Source organism: Trifolium pratense, linkage group LG5 (assembly GCF_020283565.1).
Source record: "Trifolium pratense cultivar HEN17-A07 linkage group LG5, ARS_RC_1.1, whole genome shotgun sequence".
Classification (NCBI taxonomy): Eukaryota; Viridiplantae; Streptophyta; class Magnoliopsida; order Fabales; family Fabaceae; genus Trifolium; species Trifolium pratense.
The window spans coordinates 7,722,420-7,743,855 of record NC_060063.1 but is presented as its reverse complement, the minus strand read 5'-3'; the positions used below and the strand labels follow the sequence as shown (position 1 = coordinate 7,743,855).

At 33.5% G+C, this 21,436-nt stretch overlaps 1 protein-coding gene across 1 annotated transcript; it reads left to right on the top strand.

Moving 5' to 3' along the window:
• Positions 1–3,832: 3,832 nt before the first annotated feature.
• Positions 3,833–8,235, top strand: LOC123885698 (5'-deoxynucleotidase HDDC2-like). The gene is made up of 8 exons (XM_045935000.1): positions 3,833–4,067; positions 4,138–4,262; positions 4,412–4,449; positions 4,587–4,697; positions 4,791–4,870; positions 5,848–5,884; positions 6,390–6,431; positions 7,836–8,235. Exons 1-8 carry the CDS (start codon positions 3,879–3,881, stop codon positions 7,904–7,906), a joined length of 693 nt encoding a protein of 230 aa, XP_045790956.1. The 5' UTR covers positions 3,833–3,878; the 3' UTR covers positions 7,907–8,235.
• The last annotated feature ends 13,201 nt before the right edge of the window (positions 8,236–21,436 follow it).

Here is a 21,436-nt window from a genome sequence, read left to right as displayed (position 1 = left end):
ATTTTTATTATGAGTATAAATATAGTCCCGTAAAAATTATTAAAAAATAGGCAATCATATTAAAATGTTAGTGAAAATATAGGATATGTCTCGCAACAATCATCAAAATAATTAGGTCATTGTATTAAATATGAGTATAACAAGAAAAATTGTAAAAAAAAAATAGACAACTTAATTTTTATTTTATTTTTGTTTCAAACAACTTAATTAATATATAATTAAAATTATAAGTCCCGTAGAAACTACACAAACAAAAAAGTTTCCATATTAATATATGAGTTTAAATATAGGTTCCGCAGATGTTATAAAAGAATGGGCAAACTTATTAATATGAGTAAAACACATAGGTCTCCAGAAATCACACAAAAGATTAGGATCTCGTATTAATATATAATTATAAATATAGGTCTAAAAAAAATAGTAAAAAATTGAAAACTTCACTTGATAACATAAAATAGTAATTTATTGGGAAGTAGATTAAAAGATTAAAAAAATAGAAAGATATAATATTTGGTAAAAAAAATAGAAAAAGAACAATGGTAAAACTATCACAAAAAAACCTTATGTCTCCGTATTAATATTTGAATATAAATGATAATGTAGAAATTATGGAAAAATAGGTTACCTTATTAATATATTAGTAAAAACATAGGCCTTGTAAAAACCACCAAAAAATTAGGTGTCTGTATTAAATATATGAGTATAAATATATCCTTTTAAAATTATTAAAAAATAGGTAACCTTGTTAATATGTTAGTGAAAATATAGGTCTCACAAAAATCATCAAAATAATTAGGTCACCGTATTAAATATGAGTATAACCCGTAAAATTGTAAAACAAAATAGGCAACTTAATTAATATATAAATAAAAGTATGAGCCCCGTAGAAATCACAAAAAAAAGTTTCCATATTAATATATGAGTATTTTATAGGTTCCGTATATGTTATAAAAGAACGGACAAACGTATTAATCATATTAATATGAGTAAAAAACATAGGTCCCGCATAAACCACACAGAAGATCAGGTTATCGTATATTAATATATGAGTATAAATATAAGTTCACAAAAAATAGTTAAAAACTGTAAATTTTATTAATAAGAGTAAAAACATAGGCCCTGCATACGTGTATGATATAAACTGTTGTTGTTTTGTTTGGCACACCTTGTGCCAATCAGGACTCATTATTAATAATAAAATTCATTTTAGTTTGTTCACAAAAAAAAAACACAGGCACCGCAGAAATCACACAAATATTATATCCTTCTGTTAATGCATGAGTATAAATATATGTCAAGAATGAGCAACCTTATCAATATATTAATAAAAACAAATATATGGCTCGTAAAAATGAACAAAATAATTAGGTCCTTGTATTAATATTTGATCTAGTATAACCCGTAAAATTATAAAAAAATAAACAACTTTATTAATATATGATTAAAATTATAAGTCTCGTACAAATAAAAAAAAAGGTTATCTTATTAATTGATGAGTATAAATATATATAGTCCTACATAAATTATTAAAGAACGTGAAATCTTATTAATAAGAGGAAAAACATATGCCACTTTTTGTTTTTTCATAGCCGCCCCACAACAACAACATAGTAAACCCTACTTTTTGCTTTTTATTCTTGTTCATCTTTCAAAGAGGGGTGATTTTAGATCAATTTTGATCTAAAATCACCCCTTTTTGATTGTTTTATATTTTTTTTATTTAAATAAGTGATTTTTCACACATTCTTATGTTTCATTTGAGTTTTTTTTGTTGTTCTTGTCTGATGTTGTTTTAATCCCGTCTTAGTGCAGAGTTTTTTTGTCTTGAGTTCGCGTCTTGGTACGGTGTCCGATTTAATTCCGTTGTAGTACAATGTTTGTTTTGTTTAGATTTGCAGATTTGCTCCGATTTAGATTCAGTGCAGATTCACACGTACTCTACTTACTTGAATAAATGAATATTGTTTGTTGTTAGTCTAAAAAAAAAGAAAAACATAGGTCCCGTAGAATTCACACGAAAGATTATGTCCCCATATTAATATATGACTATAACTCGTAAAATTATAAAAAAAAAAATAAACAACTTTACTAATATATGAGTAAAAATATAAGACCCGTAGATATATCCAAAAAAAATATGTTCCCGTATTAATTTGAATATAACCCGTAAAATTATTTAAAAAAAATAGGCAACATAATATTTTAGTTCTTTTTTTTCTCCAATAATTTTCTTCCGCATAGAAAAATCTCATAAGAACGAAAGTCATATCTTTCTTATTATATCTTTCTTGTGTGATTTGTTTATGGTTTTGTTTCTCTGACTCTTTGTAAACTTTTGTAGTCTACCTCGGTACGTCTTGTGTTGGGGAGGTTTTCTATGTTAATATATCTCATTTTGGTTTGTTAAAAAAAATATTAGTCCTTATATCAAATACAAAAAATCTTTAAAAAAAAACTTCTAAAAAATGTCATTTATTTTTCAACTATTTTCAACTTTGTATTTAATTTTTACTGTTTTTTTTAAACTAAATGTATCATTCACGCGCAACTGTAGAGAATAATCCTCTTGAGGTAACTAACAATTTTTATTGTTTTTGTCTCACCATTTTTTTACGGGAGTTTTTCAGTTTTTCTCCCATCATATTCTTGTATTAAATTAATTAAATTTATTGAGTTGAACTACAAATTGAAAATTAACTTAATTAAATATTGGATTGAAGTCCATAAATCAAGTTGAGTGAATCTAAAATAACGAAACATAAACAATAAATGATAAAATTACACTAAAGAAAGGGTTGGACTCAAATAAAATATCATAAATAAATGGAAACAACACCATGTACCTCTATATTGTAAAACAAAAAACCATACATTTGTTGTCTTATTTGGTATAATGCACTTATGACGTTGAAATAAAGAATTTCATTGAATCTCTCCTTTTATTTGTACATGAATTTTACTCTCTTATTATAAAAAAGAAAAAATAAATAAACACTTCCCCTTTCTTCTTTTAACTTAACTCATGTTGATTATATGTTGGTTCCAAAAATATAACAAATTAATTCATATGGCTTAGTATTAAATCTAATAAGAAGTGTAACTAAAAGGTTAAAGATTCGATTCCTACTAAGAAATTTTTTAGCATTTTTCTACTAACTTTTTTTAATAAAGACACAAAACAACCCTGAATTGATTATGTGTCAAAAAATGAAAAAGGACAAATTCGGAATTTCATATGTACGTTCTTTTCTTATATAGTAGATATAGTAAATTGTATTTTTTATTAAAAATCTATTTTTAATTTTCAAATAGGGCCTCCAAATACTCGGGACCGGCCCTGATCATCCGCATATTGGAGATGAGAGATAACAGATCCTCCCCTACCAATATTAAACCAATGGAACAAGTTCATATCAGCCGCTTTCCTCGTAGCTCTACCAAAACCTTCAGCCACCAACAAAAACAAGAAGGGAGCTAAAGGCTCCCCTTGCTTAAGACCCCTTTGAATATTAATTTTTCCCGTCGGACTTCCATTTACAAGAACCGAAACACTTCCCCCGAAAACACACGCTCTCAACCAACCAATTCAAACATCACATAATCTAAACCTCCTAAGCATGTACTCCAAAACATCGTGATACATATTAATAAGATTCAAAACTTTCGAATCGTTAAAAAATATGTCATATAAATGCTCTTCATTACAACCTTTTTCTGATAAACTAACAAGAGATAAAATAAATAAATAAATAAACCTTTTAAAAATATTACAAAAAAAGAAGAAAAAAAAAACTATTTTCAATTCTTTAGCATAACCAAAAAAAAAAATAATAAGGCAAATAGAAGGAAAAAGAAAGAAAAGATAAAGGAAAGTGAGAATGGGAAGTGGAAGTCGAGTTCTGGTTTCTCTGTGTTGTTGTTCTTCTCAACTAAGATTCAAATCTTCATTTTCTGCTTCTAGGGTTTCTTCTCAAATGGCGGCTCATTCATCTTCTTCATCCGCTATCACCAATCCTCCTTCTCCTTCTCAATCCATTGATTTCCTCTCTATATGTCATCGTCTCAAGGTAAGTAAGCTTCTTCATTTTCTCTCTATTTCTACTCTTTCTTCTTAATTCTCTTATAAATGTGAAACAGACAACTAAACGTGCTGGATGGTTACGAAAAGACGTAAAGGATTCTGAATCTATAGCTGATCATATGTATCGTATGGGTTTGATGGCTCTCATTGCTCCTGATTTTCCCGGCGTCGACCGCGATAAGTTAATATTTCTTTTCTAACTTTCAATTTCAAAATTGCTTATTCATAAGCGCTTATCATGATAATTTAAGGACCAAATTGATGTTTTGCTCAAAATTCTTCTAATGTGTATGTTTTCTGAAACTTAGTTTTTTTTTTCCTTCAATTTAGGTGCGTCAAAATGGCTATTGTTCACGATATTGCAGAAGGTAAAGTGATTTGTTTCTGTGGGAGTAGTAGGGTTATCCTGTTATTTATCTATGTTTGGAAATTGGATTAAGTCAGATGTATAATGATGATTGTAAAACAGTAGAGATTAATATGTGTAGAGTTCTTTATCTTACAGCAATTGTTGGGGACATAACCCCGACAGATGGAATTCCAAAAGAAGAAAAAAGCCGACGAGAACAAGAGGCACTGGATCATATGTGTAGAGTGCTTGGAGGTGGATCAAGAGGTACTTTACTATTTAATCATTTGTTCTTTTTGTTTTTGAGGAAACAAAATATATTCACTTGTATTGATTCTTAAAACATTTTCAATAATGAAGCCAAGGAAATTGCTGAGTTGTGGACGGAATATGAAGCAAATTCTTCTCCAGAAGCCAAATTTGTCAAGGACTTTGATAAGGTTTGTGGATGTTTATCTTTAGGCTTATTGGGATATTTCTTCTCTATTCCCTATGCATAGTTTCTTTGTTATACATACCGGCATACCATTTATTTCATTCATACACACTATCTATAGGGAAAATCATTGAAGAAATACCAATGTGATGGCAATATTCCAACATTTTGTCACCTTAACTTTGTATTATTTTCTAGCAATTTGACAGATATTTGTTATGAACATAGGTCAAAGGGAGAGTCTATCCCAAAAAACTAGTCCATTTGGCTTCGTTTGGGAGTTAAGAGGGAAAGGAAGGGGACGTAGGAAGAGAAATGAAGGGAAATCGTTCCCGTAAGGAAGAGTATTTTTGGAAAGGATAAGATGAGAATACATATACAAGTTATAGCTAATATTTTCTTTGATTTTTCGAGGATATTATTATAGAGCGAGAAGTTGAAAATTTATTCAAAACCCTCCAAAACTGTCTATAGTCTTTTGTCAATGTATTTTTTAGTTCCTCCATGTTAGGGGGTTTTGATCCAATGAAAGGGGGAAAAATCTCCAATGCAAGGTGGAGGGCTACTCTCCTTTCTCCTTCCCTTTCATCTTACCCTTATCCTCAAAGCCTTCCCTTCCCCTTCAAACTCCAAAAACAAAGCCTTAGGTGAGAGAATCCACTGTGGGTAGCACTCTTTGTGATGTCGGTCTGTCATAAAATACTAGTCTACTAGGTGGGACTGTGGGAGAACGCCCTAGACATACAAATCCCACTCATAACAAATATGTTTTTTGTTTTCCCGAAGACAACAAAAATAAGCAGCACAGTTAATCTTTGATGCTTCTCCTGGTAGTAGATTTTATGGTATCTGTTAAATAGTTTTGTCCGAAGCATTACTTATTTTAATTATCCATCATTTTGGTTTTAGACTAAAATTTATTTTGGTTCTTCTCTAGCACTTCCCTAGTTGCCTGAATCCTTTAAATTTTGTTCCATACAGGTGGAGATGATCCTTCAAGCCTTGGAATATGAAGATGGTGAGAGATTTTTGAAATGTTATTTTCCCAATTACTTTTTTCACTTTGTTGGCATTTACTCAAATCCTGTGAATTTTGGTCAATTTTAGAGAGTTGAAGAATTTCCGATAGTAAAATCATGGTTTATGTAATGAATATACATCATGTTTATTGTAGGAGATCTTTCGTATAAATTTCCATTTTCCACTTTATCTCTAGTCTATATTATTATATGAAGAAAATGCACTGATTGATTCTTATGATATTGTGCAAATGGTGGTGTGTAAAAAACTAAGGCAGGACGCATTATATGAAATGATATTATTTAAACAAAGTGTTATTGGCTAAGCTAAGAATATTTTTGTAATAGAGTAATGAGTCTCTAACAACTTGTACGCCACAAACATTTAATTGGGTGGTTATTTTTCAGATTATCATGTTCCTTTCTGGATTTACCATGAAATAACCATATGCTTTTAGATTTCTTCAAGTTATTAAACTTGTTTTCTCTTGGCTTTATGCGCAGAGCAAGGGAAGGATTTGGATGAATTTTTCCGGTCAACTGCTGGTATGGTTTTTCTCTTTGTTTTAGAATTATGTTATTTGTTTTTCATTTTTGATTGGTAAGGTTCACATTCAAACCTATACTAGTCTCACGGTCATTTTCTTGTTTAAAGGTTATGTTATTATTATTTTTTCTTTAAAAACTATTATTTCAACCTGTACAACATGTTTGTGTTTGCTTATATGTTTTTCTCTCCATTTAATGATGTTAGGACCCAATATGACGTATTTAAGTAATTATAGGGTATAGGGTGTCTAAGTAATAGATATTATTATGATGATTAATATAATTTTTAAAGACCCAATGAAGATGAGGAGTTGGAGGAGGAAGAACGAGAGTTTGAATAAAGAACAAAGGCTTTGTGTCTTCGTTCGTGTAGGGAAGAAGAAAGCCTTTATGTAGGGGAAGAAAAAACTCCCTTAAAAAAGTTGAACGAATTTAAAAGTGGGGTAATTTAGAGATTTCAAATTGTTGCCCTAATGCAGGGCCGCAAGAGCGCAATTCAGGTGCGATTCGTGGTTGCAAACGCCATACCTGCGGACCGCAGCTCGCCAAGAACTGATTTTTGAAGACTCCGCACAGTCGCAATTTAAAAAAATGGATTCTTATTTTTTATCCTTGGCTTTCATATTTTTCTTTTTTGGGATTTCAAAACTCATCACAACCCACTTTGAACTATTCCTCTCACATAAGAAAACCCTTTACAAGTAAAGCTCTTTTTTAGCGAGAGAGGTAAGCGCCATCTTTTCTGCTGCAGCATTGCGAACACACTACTAAGGGCTTGCAAGATGAGAATGAGTGCTTGGATGTTGATGGTGGGTCTTGAAAGCAAGGTTGGACTGTCGAGTGTCACTTACAAGTTACAGCGGAATAATGAAAAGTTGAAGGCGTTTGTGGTGCCACATTCACATAATATGAAATTTACAACTTTGGGTTCTCTTCACAGGATTTCCAATAAATAAAACACAAAATCAAATTGAAGTTTAGTAACCTATAAAAAAACCAAGTTTAATCACAATGTCGGTCTAACAGTTCCGAACTGTCAGTTTGTCATGTGCACATTAGTCTGGTGCTTCTCTTTCCATTGGTGTGTTTCTAACCACATCCAGTTGTGATTCAACCAGCTGCGCCTCCTCCGGTGAATTTATTAGGATTGGAATTAGCAATTCATATTGATTAGTATTTATTGCATTGATTCTATATGCTATTTAAATAGCGTTGAGTGTAGTCTGATGTAGACACAGAATCACAAATTCAACATCTAACATGTGCATCTTTGTTTTTTTTTTTTTCTTCTTCTTTCTCTCAAGCTCCAATGGAAATTGTTATTGTGGTTGATTTTGGTAATATTTGAGAAAATTCTATGTATCTTTTTCTGACTTAGATTCATCATCAACCCTTTTGCAGGAAAGTTCCAGACTGAAATTGGCAAAGCCTGGGCATCAGAGATAGTATCAAGAAGGAATAAAACTAAATAGGGTTTGGCTATAAAAGGGAAAGAAGAAAAAGGGGGCTGTCGTGTTTTTAATTCGTTTCAATGATACATTCGTCATTGTTTAAATATGGCTCGTCTGAAGCATGGTGTAATTTGCAAAAATGGAGAAATGTTAGCTGTGTCGGAAGTAGCATGTAGAAGACATTTTCACAGGGAGAGGTAACAACATCATCTAACTGAATATCAAATTTTTTCATCAGCTCTTACTGAAACATTTGGATTATTTTATATTTGAGGGAAGATAGTCCATGAATTAATTTACACTCGCATGTAAATTTGCTTACTAAATTCAGTTGTGCACATTTGTTCTCTCTTTGCTTTTGTTGATTTTATGAAAATCTTTATGCAAATCTCTGATCAAATAGAGAGGCGTTATTGAGAGTCATGGGAGGGTTAAATAATGACCTCATAAAAACAAACGGCTGAGATTACGTTGTCTTTTTTCGGCGTCTTTTCTTTTAATAGCAAATTGAAGATAATGTTGAGTGTTTGTCAAAAAAAAAAAAGATAATGTTGAGTGTTGCATCTCAAATAATTAAGAGTATAGTAGATGAAGAATACACCATATAATCACAACTGCAATATCTATAAAATTTGACTAATTTTGCGGTGAAAATTTACCAAAAAAACTATGGAAAAATGAAAATCTCATTTGCCTTGAATATTTTTGGTCGAAAAAACCATCCATCATATCATTTTAGACGCAATTACTATTATTTTTTGTCGAACATATTGATATTCCAACTAGTGCACAAGAGGCTTTGAGAACTAAAAAGTTAAACTAATCTTCACCAATCCCCTTTCATCTTGGGGGAAACTCTATGTCTTCCCAGCTTTCTTTGCCCAGACAAAAAATTTATCTTTAATTGGCTCAGTCTCTTCGAACCTCTACCTAGAGCATCTTTGAATCTCCTCGCCTGTTAGGTTTAGTGTTTATCGTCACTTGAGTACAAGTACATGTCCTTTTCTACGAATCTACAACTCTCTTTATAGGGGAACATTTCAAATCATAGACTTCAAAAGCTATCATGTTCCATCAAAATGATATTTTCAAGATGCAGGGAAGTTAGACTACTAAACATATGATTTCAACTTTAGAATCTAAATTAGTTAAGTATAAAATAAAATATGTCTTGAGATATGAATCGTTTGATCTTAATCAAATGGTTTAGAAGTGCTGATTGTATTCACCCTAACTACATCTAATCCAATTTCATTTGTAAGATTCCAAAATATAGTCGAATGCCTTCACGACGTAAGGAAGTACCTACCGGCGATGGAGACCAAAGGTTCGTGCAATGTAGAGTAACATTTATGTCCTCAATGATAATACTTCTGTAGTAAATTTATCCAAGAGTACTATTTTGCATTTTAGAGTTGAACATATTAATATTAAACTTAATTGTTTTTTAAAGAACAAATATCTTTGCAAAAACCTCGTTGAAAAGAAACTAAACTTTCATTTTATAAATGAATGATGGATGTTTTTAATCCGAAATGTTTTGTGTTGGAACAAAATTGGTTCTAAAGCCCTAAGTTTTAAATTTATAAAGTTTTGATGATAAATATAAGTATTAATTGACAATTGTTGTTGATTTAATTTATCATTATCAAGATCAGGTTTATGAGGTTTGCAAGCTCCCCCTGAGTTTGATATATGATTAATTGAAATCAGTTTAAGAACTAGTTATATAGTCTGAAGAAAATTTTCACATTTAGTCTTTCAGAGGCAGAGGTTCGCAAGCTCTCCCCTGAGTCCAATAAGTATCAGAAGATTTGCAAACTTCTGAACGCTTATATGTGATAATTTTGTTCTGTATTTATAACATAGTCTCCTTCATAAATAAGTATACGTGATACGAGATAACTTAAAAAATTTGACAGTTTCAGGTTTTAGCAAGTGGTTCAATTTTCAATTAATATTGTTATTCTCCCCCTTTTGGCATCAGTCAAAAAGAATTAAACACAGTCAATAAAAATTTTGAAAACGCAATTTTCAAAGTAGTCAAAGGTAGAAAGTAGTGAAAACTGCAACTATAATAAAGAAAGGCGTTAATAACCAGGTGTTGAAACTGCTATAAAAAGGCATTGCGTAAGCAAAGTTTGAATATCAAATCACAACGAATTAAAACAATGAAAAGATCAAGCAAGCGTATAGCAGAGGCTCGGAAGAAGAAGAGCGAGGAGAAAGATGTTGCTGAGAAGAAGAAAGAAGAGCAGAAACAGAAGGAGAAGGCAAAACCGGAGGTAATCATCTTATCATCTGAATCTGAGAAAGCAGATTCAGATTATGCAAAGTTCCTGGCAACTTATGATTCGGATGAGGAAGATTCATCTGAAGTCCAATCCAAGCTGAGGGAGAAGACAACAGAAGAATTTGTCCGGAGTTCTTGAAAATTTGATGTAATCTTGAATCATATGTACCAAAAATTTGATATTAATAAAATGGTCTTTTGAGATTTTAATAGCAAATTTTTGGTACATATGATTCAAGATTACATCAAATTTTCAAGAACTCTGGACATATTCTTCTGTTGTCTTCTCCCTCAACTTGGATTGGACTTCAGATGAATCTTCCTCATCCAAATCATATGTTGTCAGGAACTTTGCATAATCTGAATCTGCTTTCTCAGAGTCAGATGATAAGATGATTATCTCCGGTTTTACCTTCTCCTTCTGTTTCTGCTCTTCTTTCTCCTCGCTCTTCTTCTTCTGAGCCTCTGCTATACGCTTGCTTGATCTTTTCATTGTTTTAATTCGTTGTGATTTGATATTCAAACTTTGCTTACGCAATGCCTTTTTATAGCAGTTTCAACAACTGATTATTAACGCCTTTCTTTATTATAGTTGCAATTTTCACTACTTTCTACCTTTGACTACTTTGAAAATTGCGTTTTCAAAATTTTTATTGACTGTGTTTAATTCTTTTTGACTGATGCCAAAAGGGGGAGAATAACAATATTAATTGAAAATTGAACCACTTGCTAAAACCTGAAACTGTCAAATTTTTTAAGTTATCTCGTATCACGTATACTTATTTATGAAGGAGACTATGTTATAAAGACAGAACAAAATTATCACATATAAGCGTTCAGAAGTTTGCAAATCTTCTGATACTTATTGGACTCAGGGGAGAGCTTGCGAACCTTTGCCTCTGAAAGACTAAATGTGAAAATTTTCTTCAGACTATATAACTAGTTCTTAAACTGATTTCAATTAATCATATATCAAACTCAGGGGGAGCTTGCAAACTTCATAAACCTGATCTTGATAATGATAAATTAAATCAACAACAATTGTCAATTAATACTTATATTTGTCATCATCAAAAAGGGGGAGATTGTTGGAACAAAATTGGTTCTAAAGCCCCAAGTTTTAAATCTATAAAGTTTTGATGATAACAATAAGTATTAAAGGAACAATTGGTAGTACTAATTTTTTAAACTAGTGTGCTAGACCGCTTTAAGTAATCTCTGATGACCAAAGTTCAGAAGTTGTCAAACAAGTTCTGAAACAGACTCAGAAGCAAGGTCGTTTGGTTCTGAAACATTCTACCTCTGAAAGCTAGTCATTCAGAAGCAACACGGCTTCAGAAGCTGTTCATGAACTGTGTGCATTGAGAAGTCATTTTCATGTCAGCTAAATCAGAGAACATTGGAGCTAAGTTACAAGGACCTTACTCAAGATTGGTTTAAGTTATTCAAATGAACAATCAAGCTGTTTAACCTTATTCCATTCTTATGATGCTTAGAAGTTAAACTGTGAAAGTTTCTCTGTTGGTATAAACACCTTCTGTCGTGACAAAGTAGAGAAACCTCACTACCACTTTGGTCTGCAAACGTTGCTTTCATCTCAGACTGCAAAGATAACGTTAACTGGGGAAATGATCTTTGCACAACGGTCATAATTCACATGGAGCGTTATATTGGACTATATATTCTCACTTCATCTTTGAAGATAATCATCTACACGCGCACGCTCCTTTGTACACTCAAACTGTCAATACAAACACTCATCCTCTGAACCTTGAATCTCAGTTTTATTCAAAATACTTTGAAGTCTTTTTAGTACTCATTGTATTTAATTATTAAGGTTCTCTTAAGTGTATTGTATTAATCTGGCTTAATTACTAAATTGGTCCCTTAAAGACATTTTTGGTTTCAAATTGGTCCCTTAAAGAAAAAAAGGCCCAAATTGGTCCCTTAAAGACTTTGCCGTTAAACATTTTGGTCATTTCCGTCAAGAAACTGTTAATTTGTACATGTGGCAAACTGAGTGCTTACATGGATGCTTACTAGGCAAATCATTTAAGTTAAAAAAAACTTAAAATTAAAATTTAAAATAAAAAAAAATTATACAACACAGATCCTTCTTCCACGGTTGCTCCATCATTGTCACAGCAACCAACTTCTTCCAGTTCTCATCTCTCAAACCTTCTCTTTCAATTCACTCGTTCAACACAACACATATCCTTCATTCTCACACTAACTCTCTCTCTCACTCACCCACACCTTTCTCACCAACTCACAATTTCACACCAAACCAATCCAATTCATATTTTCCAAATTTGTAACCTGCTAAATTCAACTCCATTTCACAACTACTTCACCGAATGATGGTGGAAACGTCAACATTAGGTCGGTTCCACCACCAAAGACTCGACTTTAAACGCTGCGTTCCAGCATTCATAACCTCACACAAGACCCTCTTTTTGGTTCTATGGATCGCAGCTTTTTCATCGGTTTTTATTTGGCAAAGAAACATGGTGGTTGGTGGGTTTTTGTTTTTCGGACGAGTTTCGGTTAGACCGATTCCCAAGATGAGACCTGTGGTTTTCAATTTGACGGATTTTGGTGGTGTGGGTGATGGGGTTACTCTCAATACTCAAGCTTTTGAAAGAGTTGTTTCTGCTATCTCTAAATTGGGGAAGAAAGGTGGAGCTGTTTCTTTTGTTTGCATAATTTTTTTTTATTTTAAATTTTAATTTTAAGATTTTTTTTTAACTTAAATGATTTAGCTAGTAAGCATCCATGTAAGCAGCCATGTAAGCACTCAGTTTGCCACATGTACAAATTAACAGTTTCTGGACGGAAAGGATCAAAATGTTTAACGGCAAAGTCTTTAAGGGACCAATTTGAGCCTTTTTTTCTTTAAGGGATCAATTTGAAACCAAAAATATCTTTAAGGGACCAATTTAGTAATTAAGCCTATTAATCTCAACAAACTTTCTTACCTTCTTAAGTTTGAGAAGTCTCTTGATGAGTGCTTGAGCATTGTGTAGAAGTCTCTTGTTGTGTGCTTGAGCATTTGTAATCTTGTGTGATTATAGTGAAATCTCTTGGAAGTGCAACGAGACTGGACTACTCTCGTTTTGTAATAGGAACCAGTATAAATCTGCTGTGTACTTTCTCTACCTCTGATCTCTTTTATTGTGTTTGTTTGTTTTATCCGCTGTTATCTTATTTGAGTTGAAACTTAGAAAAAGTTTTAACTTATCTAAAACACAATTCAACCCCCCTTCTTGTGTTTTCACACCTTCATTTGTACCTTATACAAGATTTTGATTGTAATTGTAAGCGTAAGTGTCACCTCCTAAAATAATTTTTTTATAAGCAAAACAATGAAAATTGACCTAAATAAATGATTTTATCTCATGTCATGAATTTTTAAATTTAATGATCAGAATTTCAATTAATCATTGCATTGTACTATCAAAATTTGAATAAAATACGTACAAATCCTTGAATAATAATATCAAAATTAGTTTTGATGCAATTTGTACTACTCCCTCCGTTTCTTTTTAGGTGTCGTTTTAGCATAAAGCTTTCCACCCAAGGTAGTAGATTGTTGTATTTATTTTTCAATTCTACCCTCATTTAATCCACCATTTACTTTCTCTTTCCAAATAAATTTAGAATATTAACTTTTCTCTCTCCATTAAATTTTATATTTTATGGAAAATGTGAAATGGAGTTATTAGAAAAAGTAAGGGTATAATTGACAAATTGTACCTTATAAACTATGAAAACGACACTTAAATAGAAATAAAAACAATTCTTCTAAAACGACACTTAAAAAAAAATGGAGGGAGTACTAGCCAAAGTGGCGCACACAACTGTTTGTTTTCAAGGTCGTACAAATTCATTGTACGTCCTTCCTAAAGCTACAATTTGTAGCTTTGTTTAAAATTATTAAATCTGGACGCAGAATTTAAAAGTTGGTGAACTTTCCAAACATGCTTCGTGCACGATTGTTACCATGTCCATACTGTGCATCCAAACAACCATTCACTTCTATAATTTTCGGCTTCCTACGGGCGTGACAATGGCCGTTCCAAAGCGTAACCAAACATAGGCTTCGTTGTGTTGCTTACATTCACATTGTTTGAAATGTACCAAGAGGTAAGTAACGAATCAGCCGCGTGTCTCCAATATCTAATCAGAAGTAGTCTGAGTTGGATGTTGATGCTGCACATCCGAGGCCAAAGGTGGTGGCAAAATATCCGGCTCATCAACAAATGGATTGGTCGATTTTTTAATCGTTGTAAATGGTTCCTCCTGCTGCTGCTGTTGAGCATTATCATAAGAAACATGATAGGGATGCATGTTTACAAATTGAGTTGGAATGTTGGGAGGTACACAAAAGGCATTTGGAGGTAATGCAAATGCCATATTGTATTGAGTTGGATCATGAATTGCCTCAAAATCAAAAGGGTTGGAATTCACTTGCCCTATCCGGTAAACTCCATCCTCATGCTGTGCTCCACCGTTAGCTTCATTATAAAATCCCTCAAGTTTTAACATGTCCACTTCATCACCCTGCTTTTCATAATATTGTTAGTAACAATTATGTGCCACTAACAATTCTTCATAAAGTGTTGTTTCATTCCACCCTCAAGTGCGTCACACCACATTTCGAGGTATTGTCCGCTTTGGGCTACGTATGAGCCGTTACGGTTTTGTCCTTTGTAAAAGACGTCTCAGTGGGTTGACGACTGTGAGTGTTGTATATAATCTACCCTTAGCCCCTCGATTCCCAAGTGATGTGGGACTTTTAGGTGTACTTGAACAAGTGTACAACCAAAGAGTGATGAAAGACCTACCTCTTTATTCTCTGCAACTATAATTTGGTCAGGGCTGCTTTCTCCATCTGTAAAAAGTGCAACCTCCCAATCTGGTAATGGGCTTGCTTCATTCTCATCAATACTGGAATTTCTGGAATTTTCTGTGTAATTAAAAGAAACTAGTTAGTTATACTTATGTTTGGTTGAATAATTGCATTATAGAAATTTTATAGGTAGTACACAGTGAATTGGTACTTCAAAATTGCTTAACATTGTGACGGCGATCGACGCCGCCACTTGGAAGTAGAAGATTAAGGTCCTTCATGTATGCACCACTGAGATGTTTTGTTCGGTGTGTCGTTGCCTCAATACTAAACTCATTTGTTTTTCTTATTTTTGTCAAACACACACTTAATAGGTCACATGTTAGTTGTGTTGACGAAGATGACCCTAAACTTGTATATGTTTTGATGTAGGAGGATTTCTTCAGTATTTTATTATTTTAGTTAGATTTAGTTTTATTATATTTTAGGTAGATTTCTTATTTTTATATTTCACCTAGATTAGTTATTTTTATATTTTAGGTAGATTTGTTATTTTTATTTAGCTAGGTTTGTTATTTTTATTTTTACAATCTTTTAGAAGATTTGTTATTTTTATTTTTCACTACTATTTAAGGTAAACTATTGTAGCCTTGAAGGCAACTTTTTCATTCAATAAAATTATAGAGAATTTTCTCAAATTTGGTGGACTCCAAATTACTCTTTCGGTGGACTCCGAAACCCTATTTTGACAAGTTTGTGTTTGCGGCTTGTCTTTATCCATTAGGTTTAGCGTTTTGCTAACCTAGCGCTTCCGTACTGCGTCAGTTGGTATCAGAGCAGGTTTCTCCTGTTCTTTTCCTAACGTGATCAGATGGGAGATCAACCGGTGACGAAAACAGAGTTTGATGGTGCCATAGCGGGTTTAACCGGGGCCATCACCGCTCTGACAACACAGATGACGACGTTATCCAACAACGTTAACAACAACAGAATCAATCCGAATAGGGGAGGAGAACGAATTCCGGTTATTAGGGTTCGTAATAACAACCAAACTATTGTTACCTACATAAAATCAGAACATACGCGTGGTGAATCTGATTTGGAATACTATGAGCGTAGATACTACAAAAGGTTGAAGGATGATTACTACACGTTTAAAATCTCTGATTCGACATATCGTTGTCCGTTTTGTTGCAACAAAGATTACTCCTTGTCCGACCTTTTGAGACATGCTTACAGAATGTCAGGTAACTTGCGTAAGACGATTAAAGATATTGCTAAACATTCTGTTTTGATAACGTATATTAATTGGTATGTTAAGGTTAAATTCGATGAAGCATGGAGCCTCATCAATAATTCCAACAACAACAATCATGCCAACAATTTTCAACTACGTCACATAGCTAATGAAACCCTAGATGATAACCAACCATCTCATCCCGAGAAACTTGACGATTCTGCTGATAAATCCAAACCGAAAGAAACTGAAGTAGTTGTTGAACCAGATGTTTCAGTTGAAGGTGAAGAACCCAAAGATGAAAATAAAGAGGCCGATGAAGTCGAGCAAGTTCACGATGTTATTAGAGATTCCCAACACGATGAAGTCGTGGATTTTGAAATCGATAACACCAAATCAGCTATGGTTTCAAACGTCATCAATCCCAATGTGCAATCTGCTCCTTTAATCTGTGTCCAAACAGAGGCGACGCCAGTCACAGATTGCATAGTACCAGCGTCTAAATATCACAATGAATCAATGGTTGCGTTTGAAAGGATCATGGATGCAGCAACCGAGACTCAAATAAGTGAGAATGAGCCACTTGGAGTTGATACTTGGAGTTCTCAAACTTCCCTCATTCAGCACCATTATTATTACCTAATTAGTGAACTTGATGTTAGTGACACTAACTCATACATGTTAACTAAGGTGGGTCAAACATCCTTCTGTGATAAATTTCCAACTTTGTATGCCATCTTTGAGGAATGGGACCCCGGTGGTAATTTGGATGTGTTGGCACAAGACGGGTCCTCTCACTTCACTCAATGGGATCCAGGAGGGTGGTCTCTTGTTCATTGGAGGAATCAACTTGCAAGGGAAGCTCCTTATCAAGATGAGAACTCGGGGTCGAGTTCTTTTGAGGTAGAGGAGACTGATGTAGGAGGATTTCTTCAGTATTTTATTATTTTAGTTAGATTTAGTTTTATTATATTTTAGGTAGATTTCTTATTTTTATATTTCACCTAGATTAGTTATTTTTATATTTTAGGTAGATTTGTTATTTTTATTTAGCTAGGTTTGTTATTTTTATTTTTACAATCTTTTAGAAGATTTGTTATTTTTATTTTTCACTACTATTTAAGGTAAACTATTGTAGCCTTGAAGGCAACTTTTTCATTCAATAAAATTATAGAGAATTTTCTCAAATTTGGTGGACTCCAAATTACTCTTTCGGTGGACTCCGAAACCCTATTTTGACAAGTTTGTGTTTGCGGCTTGTCTTTATCCATTAGGTTTAGCGTTTTGCTAACCTAGCGCTTCCGTACTGCGTCATGTTTTAGACGGAGTCAATTGTCATTAAGGTTTAGGTGAATTTTAAGTGTTTGTGCACCATCGACCAACCCTAGAAATTGAAGTTAATGAATGGTGTTACCGTACCGGTTGGAACAATTGCCAATGCTAGAGGATTTTCATCAAATTCAGATGCACCTGTTAGTAAGTCGTACAAACCCTAAAATAACAAAGAAAATCATATATATGAGAAGAAAACATAAGATCAATAGTATATAACAAAGAAAATCATATATATGAGAAGAAAACATGTCCATGTGATTCCGGGCTAGATTATCAAATTTACGCTGGCTAACTCTTTCAGGCTTATTTTGGTTTGGCCCATATAAAATTGTTCATGGAAAGTTCTTTCCAATTGGGCCCAACTATGGATCGAATTGGGAGGCAAAGTTGTAAACCAAGTAAATGCATTCTTGGTAAGCGAATTAAGGAAATACTTCATTCGCAAATTTTCATTATTTGCCAAATTCCCAGATTCAGCTAAATACCTAGCAATGTGTTCTACGGTTGACTCATTAGTGTCTCCAGCAAACTTAGTGTATTTTGGGACTTTCCAACCTCTTGGTAACTCTGTTTGCAGCACGTATTCATTGAAAGCAGAGACAAAATTTGGCCTTCGACAACCCGTGTTTAGGCCGTTTTGGGCCAAAATTGTTTCGACCATGTTAGCCAAATTATGTTGGCCAAGCAAGTTATTGTTCTGCACCTCTCGCACTACCTCATCAGGATCCTGGTTCCTCCTAACCATTACCACTGGAGGGTTCTGATGTACCACTTGTGGATTTGGGTTGACAACAGGAGGATTTTGATTTACTACTTGAGGCATTTGATTAACCTCGTGAGGATAATGGGTTTCCTCTTGTACAACTGGCGTAGGTGTTGGGTTAGGAACTGTTTCATTGGCCACATAAGTTGGCCTTTGCTGTACTGGAGTCGAAGACATTGCAGGTAATATCACTTGTGGAGTAACAGGATTTACTCTAGGAGGTGGTGGGGGTGTCCCAAAAAAATCTGCAATTCGACTCATTTGAAATGCCAACATTTGATAACTCTCGTTGGTATTCTGAATTAATGGATTAAACACAGTACCAATTTGTTGTGTTAAGAGATTAACCATTTCATGGTTGCTCTCATCCATTTGCTGCCTCAAAGACAACACAGACGCAGTCGTTAAGGGTGTGGGAGTCACCCTTGACGAAGTATACCTATCAGATTCGAAAACTGACATCCCTAAGCCAAGGGTAGGGGGAGGCCCATACATAAAACCCTGACCTCATGGTGGTTTCGAACGTCCAAAACCAGCAGTCATGGACGGAATTGCCATAGTCGGTATTGGCAAAGTTTGAATAACATCATGCACAGTCGATATGGTTGGACTGTAGAATATTGGAACATTTACCAACTCAGATGTTACCAAACTCTGTGGAGGTGGATCGACTCCACCACTCGAACTTGCTTCGCTACTCATCGCACTAGAATTTTGATTTTTACTAGGATTAGATCTTTGAGTAGTTTTAACCATAACCTAACTTATCATCAGTTATATGCAAGTAACAAGTTTTTCATTCCACAACATAAAAAGAACACAGTTTGAATAAACACAAAACCCGTCCCACTGGGCGTGCCAATTTGTTTACGTGGAAATTTGGTAAACAACCGCTAGTTTAAGTATTTAAACTTGCGAGACCAACTAGTAAATCTCAGGACAATTTTGTGTTTTATTCGTTTAAGAAAACTGTTTGAATGTTCGTTTTAACACTGAAGCAAACACTTAGAAATTAAAACGTTTTCAATTGATACAAGAGAGACTAATTCGAATCGCCTCGAAGTAGCAGTTTCTCGAGCAAGTATTTGGAATTAAACTAAAGAAAATTACTGAAAAGCAAATTGCATTGAATGAAAAGCAATTACAAATAAAGATGGTTCACAAAACATACATTTCTCCTCTGAATTCTGTTTCTGCTCTTCTTTCTTCTTCTCAGCGACATCTTTCTCCTCGCTCTTCTTCTTCTGAGCCTCTGCTATACGCTTGCTTGATCTTTTCATTGTTTTAATTCGTTATGATTAGATATTCAAACTTTGCTTACGCAATGCCTTTTTATAGCAGTTTCAACACCTGGTTATTAACGCCTTTCTTTATTATAGTTGCAGTTTTCACAACTTTCTACCTTTGACTACTTTGAAAATTGTGTTTTCAAATTTTTTATTGACTGTGTTTAATTCTTTTTGACTGATGCCAAAAGGGGGAGAATAACAATATTAATTGAAAATTGAACCACTTGCTAAAACCTGAAACTATCAAATTTTTTAAGTTATCTCGTATCACGTATACTTATTTATGAAGGAGACTATGTTATAAAGACAGAACAAAATTATCACATATAAGCGTTCAGAAGTTTGCAAATCTTCTGATACTTATTGGACTTAGGGGGAGAGCTTGCGAACCTTTGCCTCTGAAAGACAAAATGTGAAAATTTTCTTCAGACTATATAACTAGTTCTTAAACTGATTTCAATTAATCATATATCAAACTCAGGGGGAGCTTGCAAACCTCATAAACCTGATCTTGATAATGATAAATTAAATCAACAACAATTGTCAATTAATACTTATATTTGTCATCGTCAAAAAGGGGGGGATTGTTGGAACAAAATTGGTTCTAAAGCCCCAAGTTTTAAATCTATAAAGTTTTGATGATAACAATAAGTATTAAAGGAACAATTGGTAGTACTAATTTTTCAAACTAGTGTGCAGAACCGCTTTAAGTAATCTCTGATGACCAAAGTTCAGAAGTTGTCAAACAAGTTCTGAAACAGACTCAGAAGCAAGGTCGTTTGGTTCTGAAACATTCTGCCTCTGAAAGCTAGTCATTCAGAAGCAACACGACTTCAGAAGATGTTCATGAACTGTGTGCATTGAGAAGTCATTTTCATGTCAGCTAAATCAGAGAACGTTGGAGCCAAGTTACAAGGACCTTACTCAAGATTGGTTTAAGTTATTCAAATGGACAATCAAGTTGTTTAACCTTATTCCATTCTTGTGAAGCTTAGAAGTCAAACTGTGAAAGTTTCTCTGTTTGGTATAAACACCTTCTGCCGTGACAAAGTAGAGAAACTTCACTACCACTTTGGTCTGCAAACGTTGCTTTCATCTCAGACTGCAAAGATAACGTTAACTGGGCAAATGATCCTTGCACAACGGTCATAATTCACATGGAGCGTTATATTGTACTATATATTCTCACTTCATCTTTGAAGATAATCATCTACACGCGCACGCTCCTTTGTACACTCAAACTGTCAATACAAACATTCATTCTTTGAACCTTGAATCTCAGTTTTATTCAAAATACTTTGAAGTCTTTTTAGTACTCATTGTATTTAATTATTAAGGTTCTCTTAAGTGTATTGTATTAATCTCAACAAACTTTCTTACCTTCTTAAGTTTGAGAAGTCTCTTGCTGAGTGTTTGAGCATTGTGTAGAAGTCTCTTGCTGTGTGCTTGAACATTTGTAATCTTGTGTGATTATAGTGAAATCCTTTGGAAGTGCAAGGGGACTGGACTACTCTCGTTTTGTGAAAGGAACCAGTATAAATTTGTTGTGTACTTTCTCTTCCTCTGATCTCTTTTATTGTGTTTGCTTGTTTTATCCGCTGCTATCTTATTTGAGTTGAAACTTAGAAAAAGTTTTAACTTATCTAAAACACAATTCAACTACCCCCTTCTTGTGTTTTCACACCTTCATTTTGTACCTTATACAAGATTTTGATTGTAATTGTAAGTGTCACCTCCTAAAATAATTTTTTTATAAGCAAAACAATGAAAATTGACCTAAAT